The sequence below is a fragment of the Ruditapes philippinarum genome, unplaced genomic scaffold, assembly GCF_026571515.1.
Source record: "Ruditapes philippinarum isolate M1 unplaced genomic scaffold, ASM2657151v2 ctg11345_1_1_1_1, whole genome shotgun sequence".
NCBI lineage: Eukaryota > Metazoa > Mollusca > Bivalvia > Venerida > Veneridae > Ruditapes > Ruditapes philippinarum.
In genome coordinates, this window is record NW_026858494.1 from 9,243 (window position 1) to 29,957 (window position 20,715).

At 32.3% G+C, this 20,715-nt stretch overlaps 1 protein-coding gene across 1 annotated transcript; it reads left to right on the top strand.

Annotated features, from left to right (window-relative positions):
• Nucleotides 1-1,190: 1,190 nt before the first annotated feature.
• Nucleotides 1,191-17,743, top strand: LOC132753333 (WD repeat-containing protein 18-like). Its single transcript, XM_060743772.1, has 10 exons — nucleotides 1,191-1,217; nucleotides 7,299-7,490; nucleotides 7,749-7,859; nucleotides 8,137-8,270; nucleotides 9,306-9,453; nucleotides 9,902-10,045; nucleotides 10,602-10,669; nucleotides 11,039-11,163; nucleotides 12,763-12,977; nucleotides 17,626-17,743. The coding sequence occupies exons 1-10, from the start codon at nucleotides 1,200-1,202 to the stop codon at nucleotides 17,731-17,733; spliced, it is 1,263 nt and encodes a 420-aa protein (XP_060599755.1). The 5' UTR covers nucleotides 1,191-1,199; the 3' UTR covers nucleotides 17,734-17,743.
• The last annotated feature ends 2,972 nt before the right edge of the window (nucleotides 17,744-20,715 follow it).

Genomic DNA, 20,715 nt, shown 5'->3' on the forward strand with positions numbered 1-20,715 from the left:
TTGACTTTTTGGCAGTAAAATCCGCAGGAGTCATCAACTTCAGATTTTTATGTGGAAAAACCTTGTCATCTGTTGCAAGGGTGCAAACAGATGACCGTTGTTGCTGCTTGTGAGCGGCCAGAACATTGGTTGCCGCTTTCACCACCTTCACCATTTCCAACCAATCATGTGCACTTGGCTGAATATCTTCCTCCTCGTCCTCGTCTGTGTCTACCTCCAAGCTAGATTGGCCTAGCTTGTCAGTATTCTCAGCTGGCAGAGACATATTCTGTCTAAAGTCTATCATAGCAAGTATCTCAGGGGAGAACTTGCGACGACAGACAGCCTCTAAAAATCTCCCTGGTTATAATACCAGAGCTCTCCCTCACTGCAATGAGCGCCTTGGCTAGGCTTGCACCCACATTAGGTATTGCCTGTAGCCTTTCCTCAGACGCAAAGTTAATGGCAACCAAGGGTGGTTGCACAACCTCTGCTTCCTGAGAAAATATCTCGAACTTTCCCTTTATATTGATGTTCTCCATAACAACGAAAGATACCGAGAAATATTCAAGTTAAAATGTGTTTTTAACTAAATAAATCTCAATATCTATCTTCTCCCCCTTTATATGGCAAAAGGGCTAAATGGAGTTTATCAAAATATAACAGTTACTGTACCAGTGGCAGCAGAACGAAAAGGAAATCCGAAAAATAAACAAATTCCAAAGAATTTGGTCCTTCCAGGCCACGTCTAACCTAAGCGGAATTTGATGGCAAATTCCCGCTTAACTACGATTATTTACGTAGAAATTCTGGTTTAAATCGTTCAAGCAGATTGGCCCACTATGAACAAAACCAAGAATTCAGGTAGACTCCGTTCTATGAGTGCTGAATTTGAGGGCAAATTCGTACACTATCGGTAAAAATATGGACCTTTGGTAGCGTCTATCTTTCGGAACGGAATTCGTAAAAATTACCGCTGCCACCAATATAGAACTGTCGCGATTGATTATAAAGGGATTGACAATACAAACAATCGACTTACCTTCCACGTCTGGATCGTAGCCAAGCTAGGAATTGCCTAATTCTTCTGAGTATATATTACAACAATATGGCGCCCAACTGTCAGACTAAACACACTAGTTCCGGTTGGTTCGGAACCTTCCGTTAACTTCCGTCAACTCCCGTAACCAGTACCATACGGTACTACAGTGCCATTCAAAATGTCTGCCCCCATTGAGGTAATGTGTACATAAATATTTCTTCTAAAACAAGACCATAAACATCGATAAGCCAATTATATGAATAATTAAAACCATGTTTATTCTGACGTAATTTTTTTTATTTTGATTTGGAGACTTGGAGCAATATCTGAGTTTTCATTAGTTTTCGCGATACGCTGTGTAGCTAAGACTTTTGCCTTAACCTGTTTCTGTTTGGTTTCTCTAAATCAGAGGCTCCTGTATCTGTAAGAATTCTAGGCAGTAAAGACACAGTCCCACTCACAAAGTTCTCATTTTTATTTGAGGCAGCAGTCTGAACAGATGCACCAAAGAAAACAACCATTTTTGCCAACGGTCAAGTGTGATATTGTAATATACAGGCTGAAAATACAAGCGATTTTAACAGAATTTAACTGGTGATACGGATCACCAATCTGTTTAAAGATGTAAACCCTGCACTCTTGTAAGACAGGACCCATTCCGCACTACTCCCAAGATAATGATCTTTAGGAACAAAATCATTTACCCCTGTACCATTTTAAGGATAACTTAAATCTAAAATGACCCTACGCTCATTAGGATTTGATTTTGGTACAGTATTAAGAGGAGAAATAACCATACCTTCATCAAAGGGACAACGAGCAAAAGGTCCAATAATAGCCCCATGTGAAGCTTCTTTCTGTAAATATTTAACCATATCATCTGGAAACAACACAGCACCAGTATGATTTTTAACTTTGGAAGTTTTAGAAAACAAAATGCTGTTATCTTCCAAATCAATATCAATAGGAAACCCAAATTTCAATAAATCACAAACCTGCATATCATAATAACCATGCAGCATCTTGCTCATGAAAACAGTATCAATCTTATGATTAACTTGAATCTGACATTCCTCAAAGTTAAACCTACCAGAAGCTTTAACTTGTTTGGCAATATCAACTTTATTTAAGGAAGATAACTTCAAATTATCTTTAAGAGATAAACAGATTTTACAACTTTTATTATGTCTACAAAAACAACTTGTATCTGATTTAACTGTAACAGAAGAACTGACAAATTTCTTTTTACAAAAATCAGGTAGAAAAACATCAACCAAATTGTTTCTTTCAACAACATCAGTAGACAGTCACTGATTTGCATGTGGGCAAGCACTAGAACATTCTGGATGTGGTAATTCTTTCTTATCCAAGTCCCAGCAAGTAGCGCAGATGTGTTTAGCAAAACGAGTTTTACCTCCTTTACTAGTGACTACATGAGCAGACTTTAGAGAACATTTATTTCTCTGAAACTTAGAACAAAACCAGACACTTTTATCATCATTTGTACCAGTACTAACTTTTTCTTGAGGGAGGCCATACCTGGGATTAGGCTTCAACTGTACTGACTCTGACCTATACTTAAATTTTTGACTAAATCTGGACAGAACCGTAGCCTCAACATATTGAAAATCATCTCCCCATTTGCTATGACCCAACTCAATTTCCCTCAGTACAGCCGCGTATAAAGACTTAATTACTACAAAATCATATGAGCTGTTAAGATACATCAGTTTTTTCAATAAATTTAAGCGTCCTTGTTTCTCTTGTCTACTAGTCTTTGAAGAACAAATAATCTCTAACTCTCCAGCAATGAATAAGTTAAAATCAAGTTTTTCAAATGAAACATCCTTACTCACAAAATCAAAGCGCAAATTCGCATGTGGATAACGTTGCTTATATTTAACTGAGTCGGAAGATCTAGATGTAATTCCTGATTTAGTTTTGTGTTTTCTACCTTGAATCTTAACCCTCTGATGACTTAAAGAGAAATCAGAGTAACTCTCATCCTCAGAAGTAGAACTTGAATCAGAAGTAGAACTTAAGTCTGTATCAGATGATTCAGAACTAAACAAACCTAAATTTGCTAATTCCTTTTTGGCAGACTTTTTTAAACCAGGAACTTTCTGCAAAGCGTCTATAGTAAGAGACATACCTTCTTTTGAAGTACCTGCACCTTTGGACGATGCCTGTTTAACCGGAGGGGCACTCAATACAGTCTTTTTACCCTTTTTGTCAACTCGAGCCTTCTTCTTACTTTTTGTAGTAGTGCCGCTATCCTTCACATGAGCAGAACCTGACACAGACAGTGACTTCTCAAGGTCGTGGATGAACGCTTCTTTTTCTTCTATTTGCCTTCTTAGCATCTCCAGCTCATTCCGTTCCCGCAAGCGAGCCTGCCGTTCGTCTAAAGCTGACAAACGAGCCAACAATTGTTCTTTTTCAGAAATCTTGACATCTCCCGGAAGTACTTTAGACGGTGACGAACCCACACTCTCCCTAGGAAAATCATACAACTGGACGGGAGAAAGCGTTATCGCTTCTGAAATCTGTGGTTTCTTAGCAGGCGTGGATATTCTTCCCTCATTCATTGCTTTGTAATCGAGAACTTCTTTATTTCTCGCTGATTTTTGGTCACTCATGATGAACAGAAAATTCAATAACAAATTATACCTGTCCTTCACACAAAAAGACTACAAGCTGGTCCCAAAACAGCTGATTTTCAATAACAAATAGTCCCGAGTACTACATCGTATACGCGTAACTTGATAACAGAAAATATTTGAAACTAAATGTCGGGCACAGTAAAACCCTTTATGACAAATTTTTATTTTTTCAAAAGCGTCAATCAACAAACGTGTCTTACAAAACTGTAACCAAAATAGCGCCAAAAACGACTATTTATAAGAAAAGGCGTAGTAATACAAATACTATGGAAACTGTCAAGCATGAAATTAACCTTTAACCTAACAAGGACCAATCAGAAAGCCTGTTATATATCCATAATTAAAAGATTTTATTTAGCAACAAAATGCTTCACATTGGTACCTGTAAATTCAAAACGGCTCCTGCGAATAAGAAGCCCCAATAAATTTTGTCGTTATACATAACAGCTTTCTCAAAGAGCAAGGTTCACTAAGCACCAAAAATGGCCCCATCTTAGATATTGATAAAAACCTAAAGGTGTATGGTACAATGTGTTACATTTTCAAAATTGACATTTATTAGGCATGTCTGGTTACTATGACAACATAATGACGTCATAATTAGAGCACCTGTTTAATTCAATTAAATCACAGATTTGACGACAACTTTCATACAAGACTTATAAATTTGTGTGTTTGACTGAATTAAACTCATAAAGATAGCAATATATTTCTTATATATTGTAAACAAAATTATAATTTAGTTAAAATTAGACTATTGTGTCACAAAACTAATATAAAAGATAAATGGGGCTCATTTCGGATATTCCAAATTCGGATATATAGAAATGAAAATGTGAATGCATATTATTTTTCGCCTAACTAAATGTATTTATTTTTATTTTTATAAAAACTGTAAGTTTGTTCATTTTTTAATAATAAATGTCGAATTTGCTTGTTTTATTCATCTACCTCTTACCTTAAATGCTTAAAATAAGGATGTATAGAATCAATCGCAATTTTAACGGCCTTTTTAGTCAGTTTTTTGACAAGGACGTTGAACATAATAATAATAATAATAATAATCATTATTATTATTATTATTATTATTAATAATAATTAATTATTATTATTATTATTATTATTTAATTATTATTATTATTAAATAATGATAATAATAATAATAATAATTATTATTATTATTATTAAAACACAAAACAGATAGGTATTTCTGTCTAACTTAAAGCAGCACGCCTCCAGATTAATGCTATTTTTTGTGAAAATTTTGAAAATGAAATAAAATGTATATTATTTTATAGTAAATTAAAGAAAGCAATTTACACATTATCAATGACACTTACACCCACGTTCATTACAAAAAATACTCAAAATATGCATGAAAAGCCCTTACTGCCTTAGTAACGCAGTAGAAATAAGGTGAAAAATACTGCAAAAATCAGACATAAATCGTGCATAACGAGAATTTTTACTTTGATCTTGAATTTCTTTGCTTTTCTTAAAATCTCAGTACATTTTTCTCAAGTTTGATTTTATAAAATATTTTTGCTCATCTGGAGGCATGCCGCTTTAACTAAACTTACACTGAGTAACTATATACATGTAAGCAAATAGTTTGTAAATACTAGGAATTGTTGACTTATTCCAATGTAAAGTGTAAAAGTCCGACTAAATTAAATAAATTAATAGATATAAAAGTATGTTAGATTTTTTTTGTCAAGTAAAAATAATGTTTGACTGTATGCTCTTTCGGAGTATACGCAATATTTGATACTGAACTGCAAATTTGATACTATTTTCTTTTATGAATTATGATACAGCCAAATCCAGAAAACGATTTGTGTTATTTATAATCATGGAAATCAGACTTTTATTACAAATGTAATGTAATGATTTATGACGATATGAGAACTGAGAAAAAACAAGAACTGTCACAGAACATGACAAATGCCCCCGAAGGATTCTAGTTATAAACCACTTATTACATGTTAAGTGTGGTGGTAAAAATTGACAAAGTTCGAACCCCAGCAGTGAACTATATGTTATACAAAGAAACCTAGGTCTTGTTCACAACACACTACCCATCTATGGTGACTTTATATTTTTAAATAAAAATTGAAACTTTCATGTATATGGAAGTTACAGAGCGGATACACCAACCACCATTTATATGTACATATATAACATAAATATTGAAAAAGTTTAAGCCCCAGCAGTGACCTTAAACTAAGGCGTAGGAACACGGGTCTTAAGGGCAACACATCATACATTTATGATAATTTCATATGTGAAATAAAAAATATAATCCTTTCATTCATATTAGTTTCAGAGCAGACACAACCATCTCTGCCTATATGTATATTAATATCAAAATTGACAAAGTTTGAACTCCCACAGTGACCTTGACTTAAGTCATAGAAACCAGTCTTGTTCGCGACACACCATACATCTATGGTTATTTCATATATGAAAGAAAAATTAAAACCCTTTCATGCATACTGAAGTTTTAGAGCGAACACGACCACCACCGTCTATATGTATAAAGCCTGAATGACTGACGGAATGACAGGCTGACAGACAGACAGACGGTTCGATTTTAATATGCCACCCTTCGGGCGCATAAAAACATTTATTTACATGTATCCATAATTAATGTGACATAAAACAACCCTAAGTAAATTTTGGTTTATATCATTCCAATATGCCCTTACATCTATATAATGATTGTAAATTAAACATTTAACATAAAGAAGTCTACAATTAAAAATTTAGTTTAGCATTGTCTCTTTTACTGTTAATTTTATCAATTCTCTTTCACACTGTATTGAATGGCTATATATCAGGGCTGCATTATTTTTCATGGTTCACATCCCCCCCTTCATTTATATTCAGAGATTTTTTCCAGGATTTTGGGAACATGACCCATACCCATGGAATTGGGAATTTTAGCATTGTTTTGTAAAAAAAATGGGAAAAAATGCATTACATGAATTTTGCCGTGATAAAATGGATGCAAACAATTACTGTCTATGATGGCATCTTCAAACATTTAAGCACTAATACAGTGAAGAAGCCTTTATTTGCTAAGATTTTAGAATTTTTATTCAATATTTTTATTTTGTAACTTTCAATTGGGAATTTTTTCCTGTAAATTGGGAAAATAATATACTATTTTCAATTGGGAATATGACCCAATAACGGTTATAAAATAAGCCAAAAAAATCCCTGTATATCAACTTATATAAATAAATCCTAAACATGCTTGAACCAAAAGGGAAAAGCCTTTGCCACCAGTACTGTAGACAACAAGGTCAGCATGCATCTCTGTGCAATATAATCAGGCTGTACTGTATGCTCTTGGCACCTCAACTTTTGTATTTTGATATTGAAGTCCTTTAAGCTCTGAATTGACTGTCCCAAATCTGTGACAGGGAAAATCTATTTAACAAATTCAACTTGTGAAAATATTGTTCTCATTAGAAACTCTCACTTTCTCTAATTTTTTTCCATTTGAGATTTATAATTTTTGAGAGATAGATTTTATAGATAAAACACAATTAATGATATTATTGTTCTTCCAAAGTTAGAAAATCTCATTATTCTTTTTATTTTGCCAGGTACTGTTTACTAGTGATTTGTCAGGTCAGTTATGGAATACTTGTGTTTGGGATATACACACTGGTACTAGTCTGACATCTTACAAAGGAGAAAGTACCAATCATCGGGGATTGTGTATCCTTGGTAACCAGTATTTACTGGGAACATCATGTTCTAAACCTCTCATTCATGTCTGGGCCTTACAAAGAAGGGTAAGATAAAATCAGATGGTTAACATTTTTTTATTTTTCAATTTATCATTGCAGGTTTTGAGGCTTAAAGAGCAAAATTAATATAAATCAATGGCATCATTATCTTTGATGGGCTTTGTTACATGATAGAATATTAAGACTTTTAATTATGTAGGTTAATTAAACCACATACATGTATATTTTTTCAAAGATAAAATATAATTTTGGAATTTAATGGTGTCCTTAATTTGTTGATGTTCATGTATTTCAATGTTACAGGAGCAGCATCAGTTGAAGATTATCTGTCCCGGCAGAGTTACTGCCCTTGCTGTATCACCTGATGGGACATACTGTATTGCTGCAGTGGGAGAAAAAATTCATTTATGGCAGGTGAAAATAGGCATATAGTAAATCATAAATTTATTAATCATATTAAATGAATTGATAAAGTCTTATTTCAGTATCTTTAAGTCAATTAGAAAATGTACTTTACTTGATTATTTGAATATTACCTCTTTTGTTTAGTGTAGGTAAATACTTCCAACTTATTTATGATATTTGTTATGAAAATCCACAAAATATGTTTGAGGTTAAAGTAATGGAATGATGAGTTGGCGAAGTTTTTTTTTCAGATGAGAAAAATGAAAACAAGGTTTTATATTTCCAGGTGTGTACAGGAAATTTGATGTCTGTTTTGAGTCGTCATTACCAAACAGTGAATGTTTTAAGATTTACAGATAATTGCAGTCATTTTATATCAGGGGGAGAAGATAATCTAGTGATAGTATGGTCACTTGTTAGGTAACATAATTTTAAGATAAGTTTTACTCTAAAGAGAGGAAATTTTGTTTCTACTTTGTGAGTTATACTTTTTCCTGAAAACACTTGTGATTAATTGAAAAAAAGTCAGAAAAAAAATCATAAAAATATGCCTTCTAATTAACTGTTATAAAGTGAAAGAGAACTATTGATATACATACATCTAATATTTTGTAACCTTACCATATACAGAGATTCTTTACTATATTTTGAATGAAGTATCAATTTCTTCTACAAAAGTTATATTAATCATGATCCTAAGGTCAAAATACAGACTAACATATTATCATTTTGTGGCAAACTACAATGCCCAGAGCGTATATATTAATAATTTTGCATGCAGTTTTGACTAGTTGACCTTACAAAGGTCTTATAAATCATACACCTAGAATCAAAATGCCCCCACCCTTGAGGTCAAGGATAATAAAGATAAAAACTTTTTTTTTTATTACACAAACATATTTTCATTTTGGGGTATATTGTGTTGCCTTTGTTGTGCTCTTGTGAACCATTAACCTGCTAGAAGGACAAGTGGTTAGCTTTTCTGAACAACAACAACAACAAATTTTGATTGAAAAAGGGTTCTAAAAGCACTTTTTCAGAAATGTTTCAATTTAATCCTATGCATATATGAAATGTTCTAGTAAAGAAAAATTAATCATATATTTGTAAGAAAAATCTGGTTTAAAACAGGTTTTAATGATTTTTACTGTTTTAATGATGATGACTAACCACTGGTTAAGGGCATTATCCGGTGGTCATAGGACTGGTTAAAGTTAACCACTGGATAATGCATTTTGTCCGTGGGATAAGTTTTGAGCAACAGAATTTATCCAACAGACAAAATTTAACAAGTGGTTAATGAATTTAACCACTGGGCAACACTAACCAATATCTTGAACAACCAGATCCATGATTCCTGGCCAGCCTGCATATTCATGCAGTCTGACCAGGATCTGTACTGTGAGTATCTCAATTTTTGTATTTTTATATTGACGTTCCATAAACTTGTTACAGTGTGTTATCATCTATCAACAATCCAACAAGGAAACCAGAGCCTGTGAGGATATGGTCGAGTCATTCATTACCTGTAACAGATGTACATGTAGGTAAAGGTGGAAGCAGATCTCGTGTTGTTTCATCATCTCTTGACCAAACCTGCAAGGTAAAAGGCCCTTTTCATTTTCACAGGAGGGCTTAAGTATGCCCTGTCATTTTCACGGGAGAGTATTTGTCTGCCCTGTCATTTTTGTAAAGAGGGCTTTTTGTCTGTATTCCTAGATATTTGCCTGCCTTTACAAAAGATATAATCCTAACAAGTTAGCAGACATCAATTTCACCAGCTATCGCTCTTAAGCAATTTGAAAAAAAAACAGGTGCATGTACGTTTAATCTGTATTAGTCTGTTCATACATTAAGTGCTACAAATACCGGTGGTTAGTACCAATGTTTCTTAGCTATACTAATTCAATAATAAAACTATGTTTGAATTTTGCAAAAGGTCACTTTAATATGTGCATTTTCTGTGAAATTTATGATTTGATGGAATAACCATTTATTTATTCCTCAATTGTCAGATAATTTAACACTGCTTATTATACAAATGTTTTCAGATCTGGGATATGGTATCTGGAGAACTGTTGCAAACAGTTGTGTTTCCAACCAGTTTAATGTCTGTCACAATGGATACAGCAGAATATAGATTGTTTGCTGGGGGCAGTAATGGAGATGTTTATTGTATAAATATGTATGGTCAGGTGAGATATAAAGTGTCATTTTTGTCAACAGAAAAAAATAAATATCGTATGTGTAGACTGGTTTAAGAGAAGGTTTTTTTTTGACAATACTGGAATGGAAATATTTGTTTGCTATTTGATGTAGGTCTGAACGTGCAAATTTTCAAATCACTCCCTCAATCTGTTTTTTCCAGAAATTATTTCTATTGTGTTAAATGACCCAAAAATGTAGTGTTGCAATGCTTTTCATTCATAATAAGAACTGGATTTTCAATTCAATTCTAAGTATATTTCTTTATTACCCTTTGGAAATTTTTTCATTTGAAGTGCTTTGCTTGATCTATGTAAAAATTTCAAATTTTATGTTAAAGGTCTTTTGACCTCAGTGTAGCTCCTTAAATACAATGTAATTTTATGGACGACTAATAATTATAGCAACTGACCTTCACACATTTTAAAACAGCGCCATTTCATACAACCTTATTCCTCTATGTTTATTTAGCTGTGTTGTATTTTGAAAAATCTAATATGTAATGTAATAACTGTATTACTGTAAATGTGATGTTTGAAATTTCAGCCAATAAGAACAGAGAGACATATAGAATCATATGACCAGGAGGGTGTTTCTTGTCTGAAAGGGCACAGGTATAGAAATGACATTATTTTCTCAGTTTATAGGAACAATTTTGTATGACACTGTATTTTATGATAACTTGTCTTGAGCTAAACTTCTCTCTTACTCTCCAAACAAATTGTATAGAGAAATAAAAAATGGCAAAACAAATTTGTTACACTTTTCTGAAGAACTTTACTGTCTAAAATATTGTACAGTGAACTTTACTGTTCAAAATATTGTACAGTGAACTTTACTGTTTAAAATATTGTTCCGTGAAATCTGTCTTAAACAATTTTATTTCATATTTCTTAAGATTAAGATTGTAGCAATTTTGTTAATTTTGAATTGAGTTAATTTTGTAACTGGCAAAAAATTGTTAAGAATAAATTTCTTTTCAGTAAACAAGTAACATGTGTTAGTGTTAATATAGATGGTACCAAGGTGGTTTCTGGGTCACATGATCACACTGTTAAAATATGGGATGTCTTCAGTGGGCAATGTGTGAGAACACTTCAACATAAAGGTATAGGTGAAGTGATAGCATGTTTTATCAAAAACAATGAAATTTGCTATACTCAGTGCTGAGGTGTTCACTTGTACCTAAAATAATGCACAAAGGGGCTCCTGAGGTCTACCTTCGCTAGTAAAGCAGGAGTTTAGCCATATGACCTTGACAGTGTTGGTGATACTATGCACAGATTTCATTATAATCCTTTTTAGCTCACCTGTCACTTTGTGACAGGGTGAGCTTTTGTGATCGCTTTTCGTCCGGCATCCGTCCGGCATCCGTCCGTCCGTCCGTCATCCGTAAACTTTTACTTTAAATGACATCTCCTCATAAACCACTAAGCCAATTTCATCCAAACTTCACAGGAATGTTCCTTTGGTGGTCACCTTTGAAAATTGTTCAAAGAATTTAATTCCATGCAGAACTCTGGTTGCCATGGCAACCAAAAGAATTTTTTTTAAATATCTTCTTCTAAAAAACCCAAAGAACTAGAGCTTAGATATTTGGCATGAAACATCTTCTAGTGAGTGTCTACCAAGTTTGTTCAAATAAAAGCCCTGGGGTCAAAATTCGCCCCGCCCCAGGGAGTCATTGATTTTCCCCATATGTATATAGTAAAAACTTAAAAAATCTTCTTTTAAAGAACCCAAAGAGCTAGAGCTAAGATATTTAGCATGAAACATGTTCTAATGGATGTCTACCAAGTTTGTCCAAATAAGAGCCCTGGGGTCAAAATTGGCCCCGTCCCAGGGGGTCATTGATTTTTCCTTTATGCATATAGTAAAAACTTAAAAATCTTCTTTTAAAGAACCCAAAGAGCTAGAGCTAAGATATTTAGCATGAAACATGTTCTAATGGATGTCTACCAAGTTTGTCCAAATAAGAGCCCTGGGGTCAAAATTGGCCCCGCCTGGTGGACATTGATTTTCCTTATAAGTGTATAGCAAAAACTTAAAAATCTTTTCGAAAAAACCCAAATAGCTAGAGTGTAGATATTAAGCATGAAACATCTTCTAGTAAGTGTCTACAAAAATTGTTCAAATGAAAGCCCTGGGGTCAAAACTGCCCCTGCCCCAGGGGTGTCATTGTTTTTAAATATATGTGTAAAGAAAAAACTTAAAAAATTGTTCTTTTAAAAAATCCAACGAGCTAGACCTTAGATGTTTAGCATGAAACATCTTCTAATGGGTGTCTACCAAGTTTGTTCAAATAAAAGCCCTGGGGTTTAACTGGCCCCGCTCCGGGGGGCCTATATACAGGTGAGCGACTTCAGGGCCATCATGGCCCTCTTGTTTAAGATAACTAAACATGAAAGATCAATGTTACATTGAAGAGATTTTGGATTGGGATGTCTGAGATTTATGCTTGCTAGTCATTTAAAAATAACTTTGACATAATAACTCAAAAAAACACTATAAGAGACATTATGTTTTGTTTGAAAATTATGTGTGCACAGATAAACATTATGAATATTTAGGTTCTGTCTTTTAATTATTCAGATGGATGTATCCATTGTATTATATACAGGCTTGGAGTTTGTATAAAATACAGACTTGAAGTTTGTATTATATACAGAACTAGGTTTTGATATTTCATAATGTTTCATTATTACAGGTCCAGTTACAAACACATTAATTGTTCCTACCCCTCCATCTGTGATAAATGCTGAAATTAAGCCAACACTCCATCTTCAGATGTTCAAACGTCATTTGTATACAGGGGCAGATAACTCTGAAGATAGTGGTGCATTAAATATACGTATAAGTGGACACGAGAGAGGAGATATCAAAGATGTTGATATGTCAGAGTTACTAAAAGGACAGTTTAGTGTAAGTGTTCATATAGTTACACATGAATTTAACATGTATCATGTATTTTAGGATATTTTAAGATATTCAGTTCTTAAAAAGTTATGGTTTATTGCACTGATTTTTATGACCCCATGACAATAGCTAATGAAAGCGTATTGTTTTTAGACTCTTTACTTGTTTGTCTGTTTGTCACAAAACTTTAATGTTGATCATAACATGATAATAGTCATTGCCTGTCATTTCTGCTGAAAAAAAGATTATTAAACTTGCTCATACAGCCTTCATTTATTGATAGATACTTATTCTAACCTTTAAATTGAATAACAATAGATTTGAACACAACCATGGACATGCGCTCTTTTGTTAATGTTAACAAATATGTTGTGGTGAAATTCTTATTGTATCCACTAATCTAATAATTAGAATTAGACAGGTCAGGGATCTATGTATTAAAAGATGTCTTTCATATTTGGTAGAAACTCACCTTATGTAGGCCTCTGACTAAGGTTGGAGTTTAGGGTCACTTGGTTCAAAATTGAGGTCATTGGTATTATGAATAGATTTTTACAATGTACATGAATCTCATTTAGCTTTTATTTATTGACTGAGTAAATGGATAGGTAAAACCCTTGGCAAAATGGCTATACTGACAATAATCAGTGCCGAAGCTTATATGTATATCAAAGATAGGTTCTTGTTTCATATTTATTTGTAAATAAGTAATATCAAACATAGGTTTTTGTTTCATATTTATATGGTATAAATAAGTAATATCAAGCAGAGGTTCTTGTTTCATATTTATATGGTATAAATAAGTAATATCAAACATAGGTTTTTGTTTCATATTTATATGGTATAAATAAGTAATATCAAACATAGGTTTTTGTTTCATATTTATATGGTAGTAAATAAGTAATATCAAACATAGGTTTTTGTTTCATATTTATATGGTATAAATAAGTAATATCAAGCAGAGGTTCTTGTTTCATATTTATATGGTATAAAAAAGTAATATCAAACATATGTTTTTGTTTCATATTTATATGGTATAAATAAGTAATGTCAAACATAGGTTTTTGTTTAATATTTATATGATATAAATAAGTAATATCAAACATATGTTCTTGTTTCATATTTATATGGTATAAATAAATAATATCAAACATAGGTTCTTGTTAGCTCACCAGAGCCGAAGGCTCAGGGTGAGCTATTAGTATCAAATGGGGGATGCTCCGGCGTCTGTCGTCCCTCCTCATGCGTCAACAATCGTCTTCTTCTCTGAAACTACTGGGCAGATTTACTTCAAATTTGGTCTGTAGCATCCTTGTGACAGTCACACTTGAATTTGCTCATGTCATTCCAATTGGCCCCTTTTAGGGGTCAGCAGAGCTAAAAATAGAAAAACCTTTAAACATCTTCTTCTACAGAACTAATGGATGGATGATCACCAAACTTTGTCTGTAGCATTCTTGGGTAGTCTTTTATCAAGTTTGCTCATATTAATTTGATTGGCCCCTTTTAGGGGTCTCTAGGGCTAAAAATAGAAAAACCTTTAAACATCTTCTTCTACAGAACTAATGGATGGATGATCACCAAACTTTGTCTGTAGCATTCTTGGGTAGTGTTTTATCAAGTTTGCTCATATTAATTTGATTGGCCCCTTTTAGGGGCCGCAAAAGCTAAAAATAGAAATACCTTTAAATGTCTATTTCTAGAGAACTAATTGATGGATGATCACCAAACTTTGTCTGTAGCATTCTTAGGTAGTCTTTTATCAAGTTTGCTAATATTATTTTGATTGGCTCCTTTTAGGGGCCGCTTAAGCTAAAAATGGAAATACCTTTATCCTTTTCCCTTATAGAAGCGAGAATCGCCGTCTTTTACCATTCCCTGATAGATGCGAGAATCGACGGCTTTATCGATTACCGCATGTAAGCGAGAATCGCCGACATGCATGATCTCAATGGAAGCGACTTTCGCCGACTTCAATATTTACCTGTCCAAAAATCAACAATTTTCCCGGAAAATAGACCTGTAAATTGTGTTATCGTAAAGATCAACATTTTATGAGGGGATTCCGTGCATAAAATTATGATGTTACTATTTAAAGTTTTTGTATAATTAGCGACCAACCAGGTGAGGGGTTTTCCTTACGTCACGCAGTTAATGAGTGCGCGGGTCAATGAAATAAATATAGAACGTATCGTAAGACAGGAACAAAAGTGTCTAAAAATAGCAACTAATGAATAAATAGTATTTATATGATCACGGGTCGTTCACGTGCCAGGCATGGTATAATGGATTTGATGTTTGTTTTGGTTTATGATAGCTGACATGTGTATATACACGGATTAATTAACGTCCTGACTAGGGGTATCTCTCTGGCCCCTGCAATAAAATATTTCCGGTAGCAGCGGCGATTTTTTTAAGAAAATGACCGACAAAGAAATGTTTAATAGTTTAAATTCTTTCATGTGCGCTATTGTTTTCATAACAGACACAGCACGGGGCCGTGTATTATACGACATGATAAAATCATATCCCATATATCATCTTTGATGTCGGCAACATGAAAATGCCGAAAAGGCCGTGGAACTCGAGGATGTCTTTCCTTTATCATCATTTGATCAAATTAGATCTATAAATGATAAAATTTAATTAAATTCATAATTTATGAAGAAAATATATGACCATGACAGCAGAAATTCTGAAATATTTCATTCAACAGTTATATACATGTATTACAGAAATGACAGTTACTATTATGAAATAAATTATAAAAAAAACTTATAAAATAAATAAAAAAAAACAAAGTGAGATTTCTTTTTACTGGTATAAAAAAAGGTAAAAAAAAGAACTTGTTATTTATTTCACTAAAAATGAATGCTGCATAAACCAAAAAAATTAATAATAAATTAGCCATATTTCCCTAATCCCTGTAAAAGAGAGAGAAAAATTATACATCATTTTATTGTTTATAACTACTGTAATTATACTGTTATAAAGCCCACAAATATAAAATTTATACCACTGGAAAGATAATTCAAATCTCTACAAATCTTACATTGACATATATATTGTCAAACTTGTAATTAAACCATTTCACATTAGTTAAAACACATAAGTAGCCTAATCTATCTGAAACAATGGAGAAAAAAACACCATCAAGTATATAGTTTATTACTTTATAACTCATGTAGACATATTTGTATAAACCCAACAAATATGATATTTATACCATTGGAAAGGTATTTCAATTCTCTACAAACTTTTTATTGATACAAAAATTGTCAAAACACAACTTAATACTTTATTTTCCAGTTAAAGTATATAGGTATCTAATTTGACCAATTTTACCTATAATTTATCATACCCTTTATGGAGATAGTGTGTGACTCCTTATCAGTAGGATATTGATTATTGATTATCTATCTGGCTACTGTATTATGGGGTGTAAAGCAGTAAATTAAGGGGGCTGTATCAGGGAAAAGGTTATATGCCTATTTCTACAGAACTAATTGATGGATGAATACCAAACTTAGTCAGTAGCATGCTCTGGTAGTCTGTTATCAAGTTTGCTCATATTAATTTGATTGGCCCCTTCTAGGGCCGCAAAAGCTAAAAATAGAAATACCTTTACATGTCTATTTCTAGAGAACTAATTGATGGATGATCACCAAACTTTGTCTGTAGCATTCTTGGGTAGTCTTTTATCAAGTTTGCTCATATTAATTTGATTAGCCCCTTTTAGGGGTCTCTATAGCTAAAAATAGAAATACCATTAAATGTCTATTTGTAGAGAACTAATTGAAGGATGATCACCAAACTTTGTCTGCAGTATTCTTGGGTAGTTTTTTATCAAGTTTGCTCATATGAATTTGATTGGCTAAAAAAAGAAATACCTTAAAATGTCTATTTCTACAGAAGTAAGGGATGGATGATTTTTAAACTTTGTCTGAAGCATTGTTGGGTAGTCTTTTATCAAGTTTGCTCATATTATTTTAATATTGCCCCTTTTAGGGGCCGCTTAAGCTAAAAATAGAAATACCTTCAAATGTCTATTTCTACAGAACTAAAGGATGGATGATCACCAAACTTTGTCGGAAGCATTTTTGGATAGTCTTTTATCAAATTTGCTCATATTTATTTGATTAGCCTCTTTTAGGGGTAACTAAAGCTAAAAATAGAAAAAACCTTCGAACATCGTTTCCTACTGAAATAATTGAAAGATGATCACCAAACTTTGTCTGTTGTATTCTTAGGTAGTCTTTTATCAAGTTTGCTCATATTATTTTGATTAGCCCTGTTTAAGCTAAAGCTTAAATACCCCAGGTCATGGCATTACCTCAAATTATTGTTTAAACATATTCTATGCTCAAATTTAATATTAGAATATATTGACATTCCAACACTGAAAAGCAGTTGTTTCTGGTGAGCGACTCAGGGCCATCATTGCTCTCTTGTTTCATATTTATATGGTATAAATAAGTAAGAGTTAATACTGTTTCATTGATTTGTATGAAATAAAAGGTTTTTATTTGACAATCAAATTTAAATTAATTGATTAGTTATTTTATCAAATTATTGTATCCAATCCAGTTTGTCTCCATGTTATATTATTTTCTCCTGACCGTTTCATTATGAAGTATGTGATTGATTTTTTCAGGATAGCAAAATTTCAAACCTAAAGGAAGAGCTGCAGCAAGTTAAAGCCATCAATCAAGAGATGTTTAATTTTACTGTTGATAAAATCTTACATAATAAAAATCCTTGATGATGAAAAAGTGTTTGTTATAAAATTATGTAGTTTTGTTATAAAATTATGTAGTTTTGTTGATTATGGTACATATGACTGCTTGGTTTAAAGAACATTATAACACAAGTTTAGAGTAATCATAAATCACACAGTGATAATGTGAATTCTCATTTATATTGAAATATATATTGAAAAGTTTTATAACATCAAGAAATTCTTCAGTCCGTGGCTGAGTGAATTTAACCTCTCACTAGGGACTTTGGATTCTTACATATGCGGAAGCTGTCCAGCTAGGTTACAGAAACTCAGGTGCCTGCTCATGCCTAAAATACAAACCCTTGTATTTTCGGTTGAGATAATGATATGATATGATGCATGCCTAATATCTGCCTCTACATCTTAAATCTTGGACAAAAAAAAATATTATGTCCCATATAATATTAAAGTGTAAAAAGTTGCTGCAAAAATTATCTATTGAGTTTAAAAAGCAAATGCTTCCAAAACACTTGTATGGAAGAGATATTGAAGTGTATTGCCCTAAAGGCCAATGATGAAGGAACAAAATCATTGCTTAATGGTTAAGACCCTACTTGAAATAGTACTATATTTTGTTCCAGAACATAGATAATAGAGACATTCTATGTTACAACATTTTTGAGGGTGGACCATAAGATTCTTGAAACAATATAATGTTACAGTTGGTATAATATCACTATATTTTCTAAAAGTATTTCTAAACTTTCACATAAGTAACTGTTATTTTCATACTTGTTGAATTTATTTACTAGCCTAGTTTCTCCCTGAAAATGTATGTATCTTTTGATCCAGTTTTCTTATGTAATTCTTTTCAAAAATTATATATGCTATTTAAAATAATTACTTCTATATATACACATGAACATGTTTTACTGTATAAAACAGTATTAGACATTTATTTTATTATAATATTAAAACATTTCTTTTACGCACCAAATGTGGCGTTTAACGTAGACATCTGTTTGGTATGTTTCTGTCATTTCCTTTATGTATCAACTGTAGAAGCTAATAAAGTGAAACATGTATTGATTTTTAAAATTGGGTTGGTTTGATCTACTGCACAGTCATGTATTTTATACCCTAATTATTAAGATTTTAACCCCTTAACAAAATTATCTAAGAAACTGATAAAGAACAAAGCTTTGTTTTCATTATCGTAAAAACATCATGAACTCTTTAAAAAAGTCTTTTTTATGTTCATGTGCCGAGTAGCACACCTAAACAAAAATGGTTATATTTAGTGGTGTTCAACCTAAAATAACAATTCCCGCAGTAAATTTAGTAGTTTCCTACCTAAACGGTGTACAGGTAAAAAATACAAATAAAAAGGTAGACAAATTGTGACAAAATATGATTATAACTTTTAATTTTAATTTAACACTCTTTAAGTATGCTATGCACATTAAAGTAAATTTTTGACAGGTAATTTAATCTATGCTTTTCGTATTTTCTTTCAGGCAATTGCATCAGTGCTTTGTTGATAAATGAAACAAGACAACTGTCTTCTAAATATTCAAAAGTTGAGATCTAGATCTACATGTATCAAAGTTTTTAACAGTGTTTAAAATTGTCAGAGACTTAAATATCATAAATATATAAATTCTGACTAGCTTAAGAAATTTCAGCTAACGGGTTTTATAGTATTGCTACTGCTAGACCTGTCAAACAACATCGTAGAAGTAAAAGTAAAAGCAACTATAGTCTGTCCCATCAAATTTGAACATTCCATTTTTTATTTAATATAATAGTAAAATCATTAAAATTTATGTCATGTTAACCCTGACGTCAATATCTCTAGGCATGTTTTTCATTTTTTTCATAAAGTCAGTAATAAAGTCAAAATGTTAAAATTATATTTTTTCCCGTTGACTTACGTTGTAACCTGACGTGACGTCCATTTCAAAATGGCGGCGCCCATATAGACGTCATTTAGGGTTCGTCTCACAATAAGCGTGAAATGTACTCGGTAATTTTAAAAAATATATATTATTATTTACTTCCTGATCAATAGTTAAATGTTCTCATTAAAATGAAAAATGACAACAAAGTTGGTGTCAAAAAGGCAATTTTACTAGCAAACCATTATTAAATTTTAAAATAATCAAAATCATTTGAAGTGAAAATATCAGTAAGCTTTATAAATAATTACACACAAAGATTTAATTAATTACCATGATATGCTGTCCTAATTTATATTTTTAAGAGAAAAAAGAACAATAAAGTGATTGATTAGATAGCTTTTTAATCAAGCGCGTATCTTGAATACCGCAACGCGTCGTAGGGGAACGGGAACACTAGCTAGGAAACTATAAAAATGGTTCTTCGCTATTTAATGTTTAATTTACATAATTCTGTAGTTGTCTGAATTCTGTCCATAAGTGTGTACCACGTCTATTCAAAAATAAATAAATTGACGGATACAAAAATATGTTACCCTTCTTATTTCGGGTGCGATGTTCGTGCGCTAACGAGAGAACACAGACTCGCGTTCAAGGAAAATGTACATTATAAGAATATAACATATAGCTTTCTAGTTTAAGCAATCACTTTAAGTTCGTAAATACAGATTTAACCTTCCGTCTCACAATTCAACAAAATGTTCAGAAATACCGGCAGTGATTTGAAATTATTAAGAGTAAGTTTGAGTTGGCGACAATACGTGTTTTTTTGTAGACTCGAAGTGTTACATATAATAATTTTGTTAATATGAAGGGTAGATCGAGTCAAAGAGAAACAGCGAGTGACGTTCTCAATAATTTTAGCCTTCCTAAAATTTGAAAATATTCAGTGAAAAAAAAAGAAAACAATAGATCTAGCATATTTTTCGCGGGAGAAAAAATACCGCGTATTGTATATTTTGTCGCTAAAAGAGTAGGATTTTCAGAAGTCTTGAACAACGAGGTAATATGTAGGAAAATTATTTCTGAGAAATATATAAAATAGTTTAAAAATATAAAATCAAAA

Excerpts from the sequence above, each read along its gene's own strand:
- LOC132753333 (XM_060743772.1), top strand. Across the intron at positions 7,860-8,136 it reads AAAAAATTCATTTATGGCAG|GTGTGTACAGGAAATTTGAT; the intron begins GTGAAAATAGGC and ends TTATATTTCCAG. Across the intron at positions 10,670-11,038 it reads TCTTGTCTGAAAGGGCACAG|TAAACAAGTAACATGTGTTA; the intron begins GTATAGAAATGA and ends ATTTCTTTTCAG.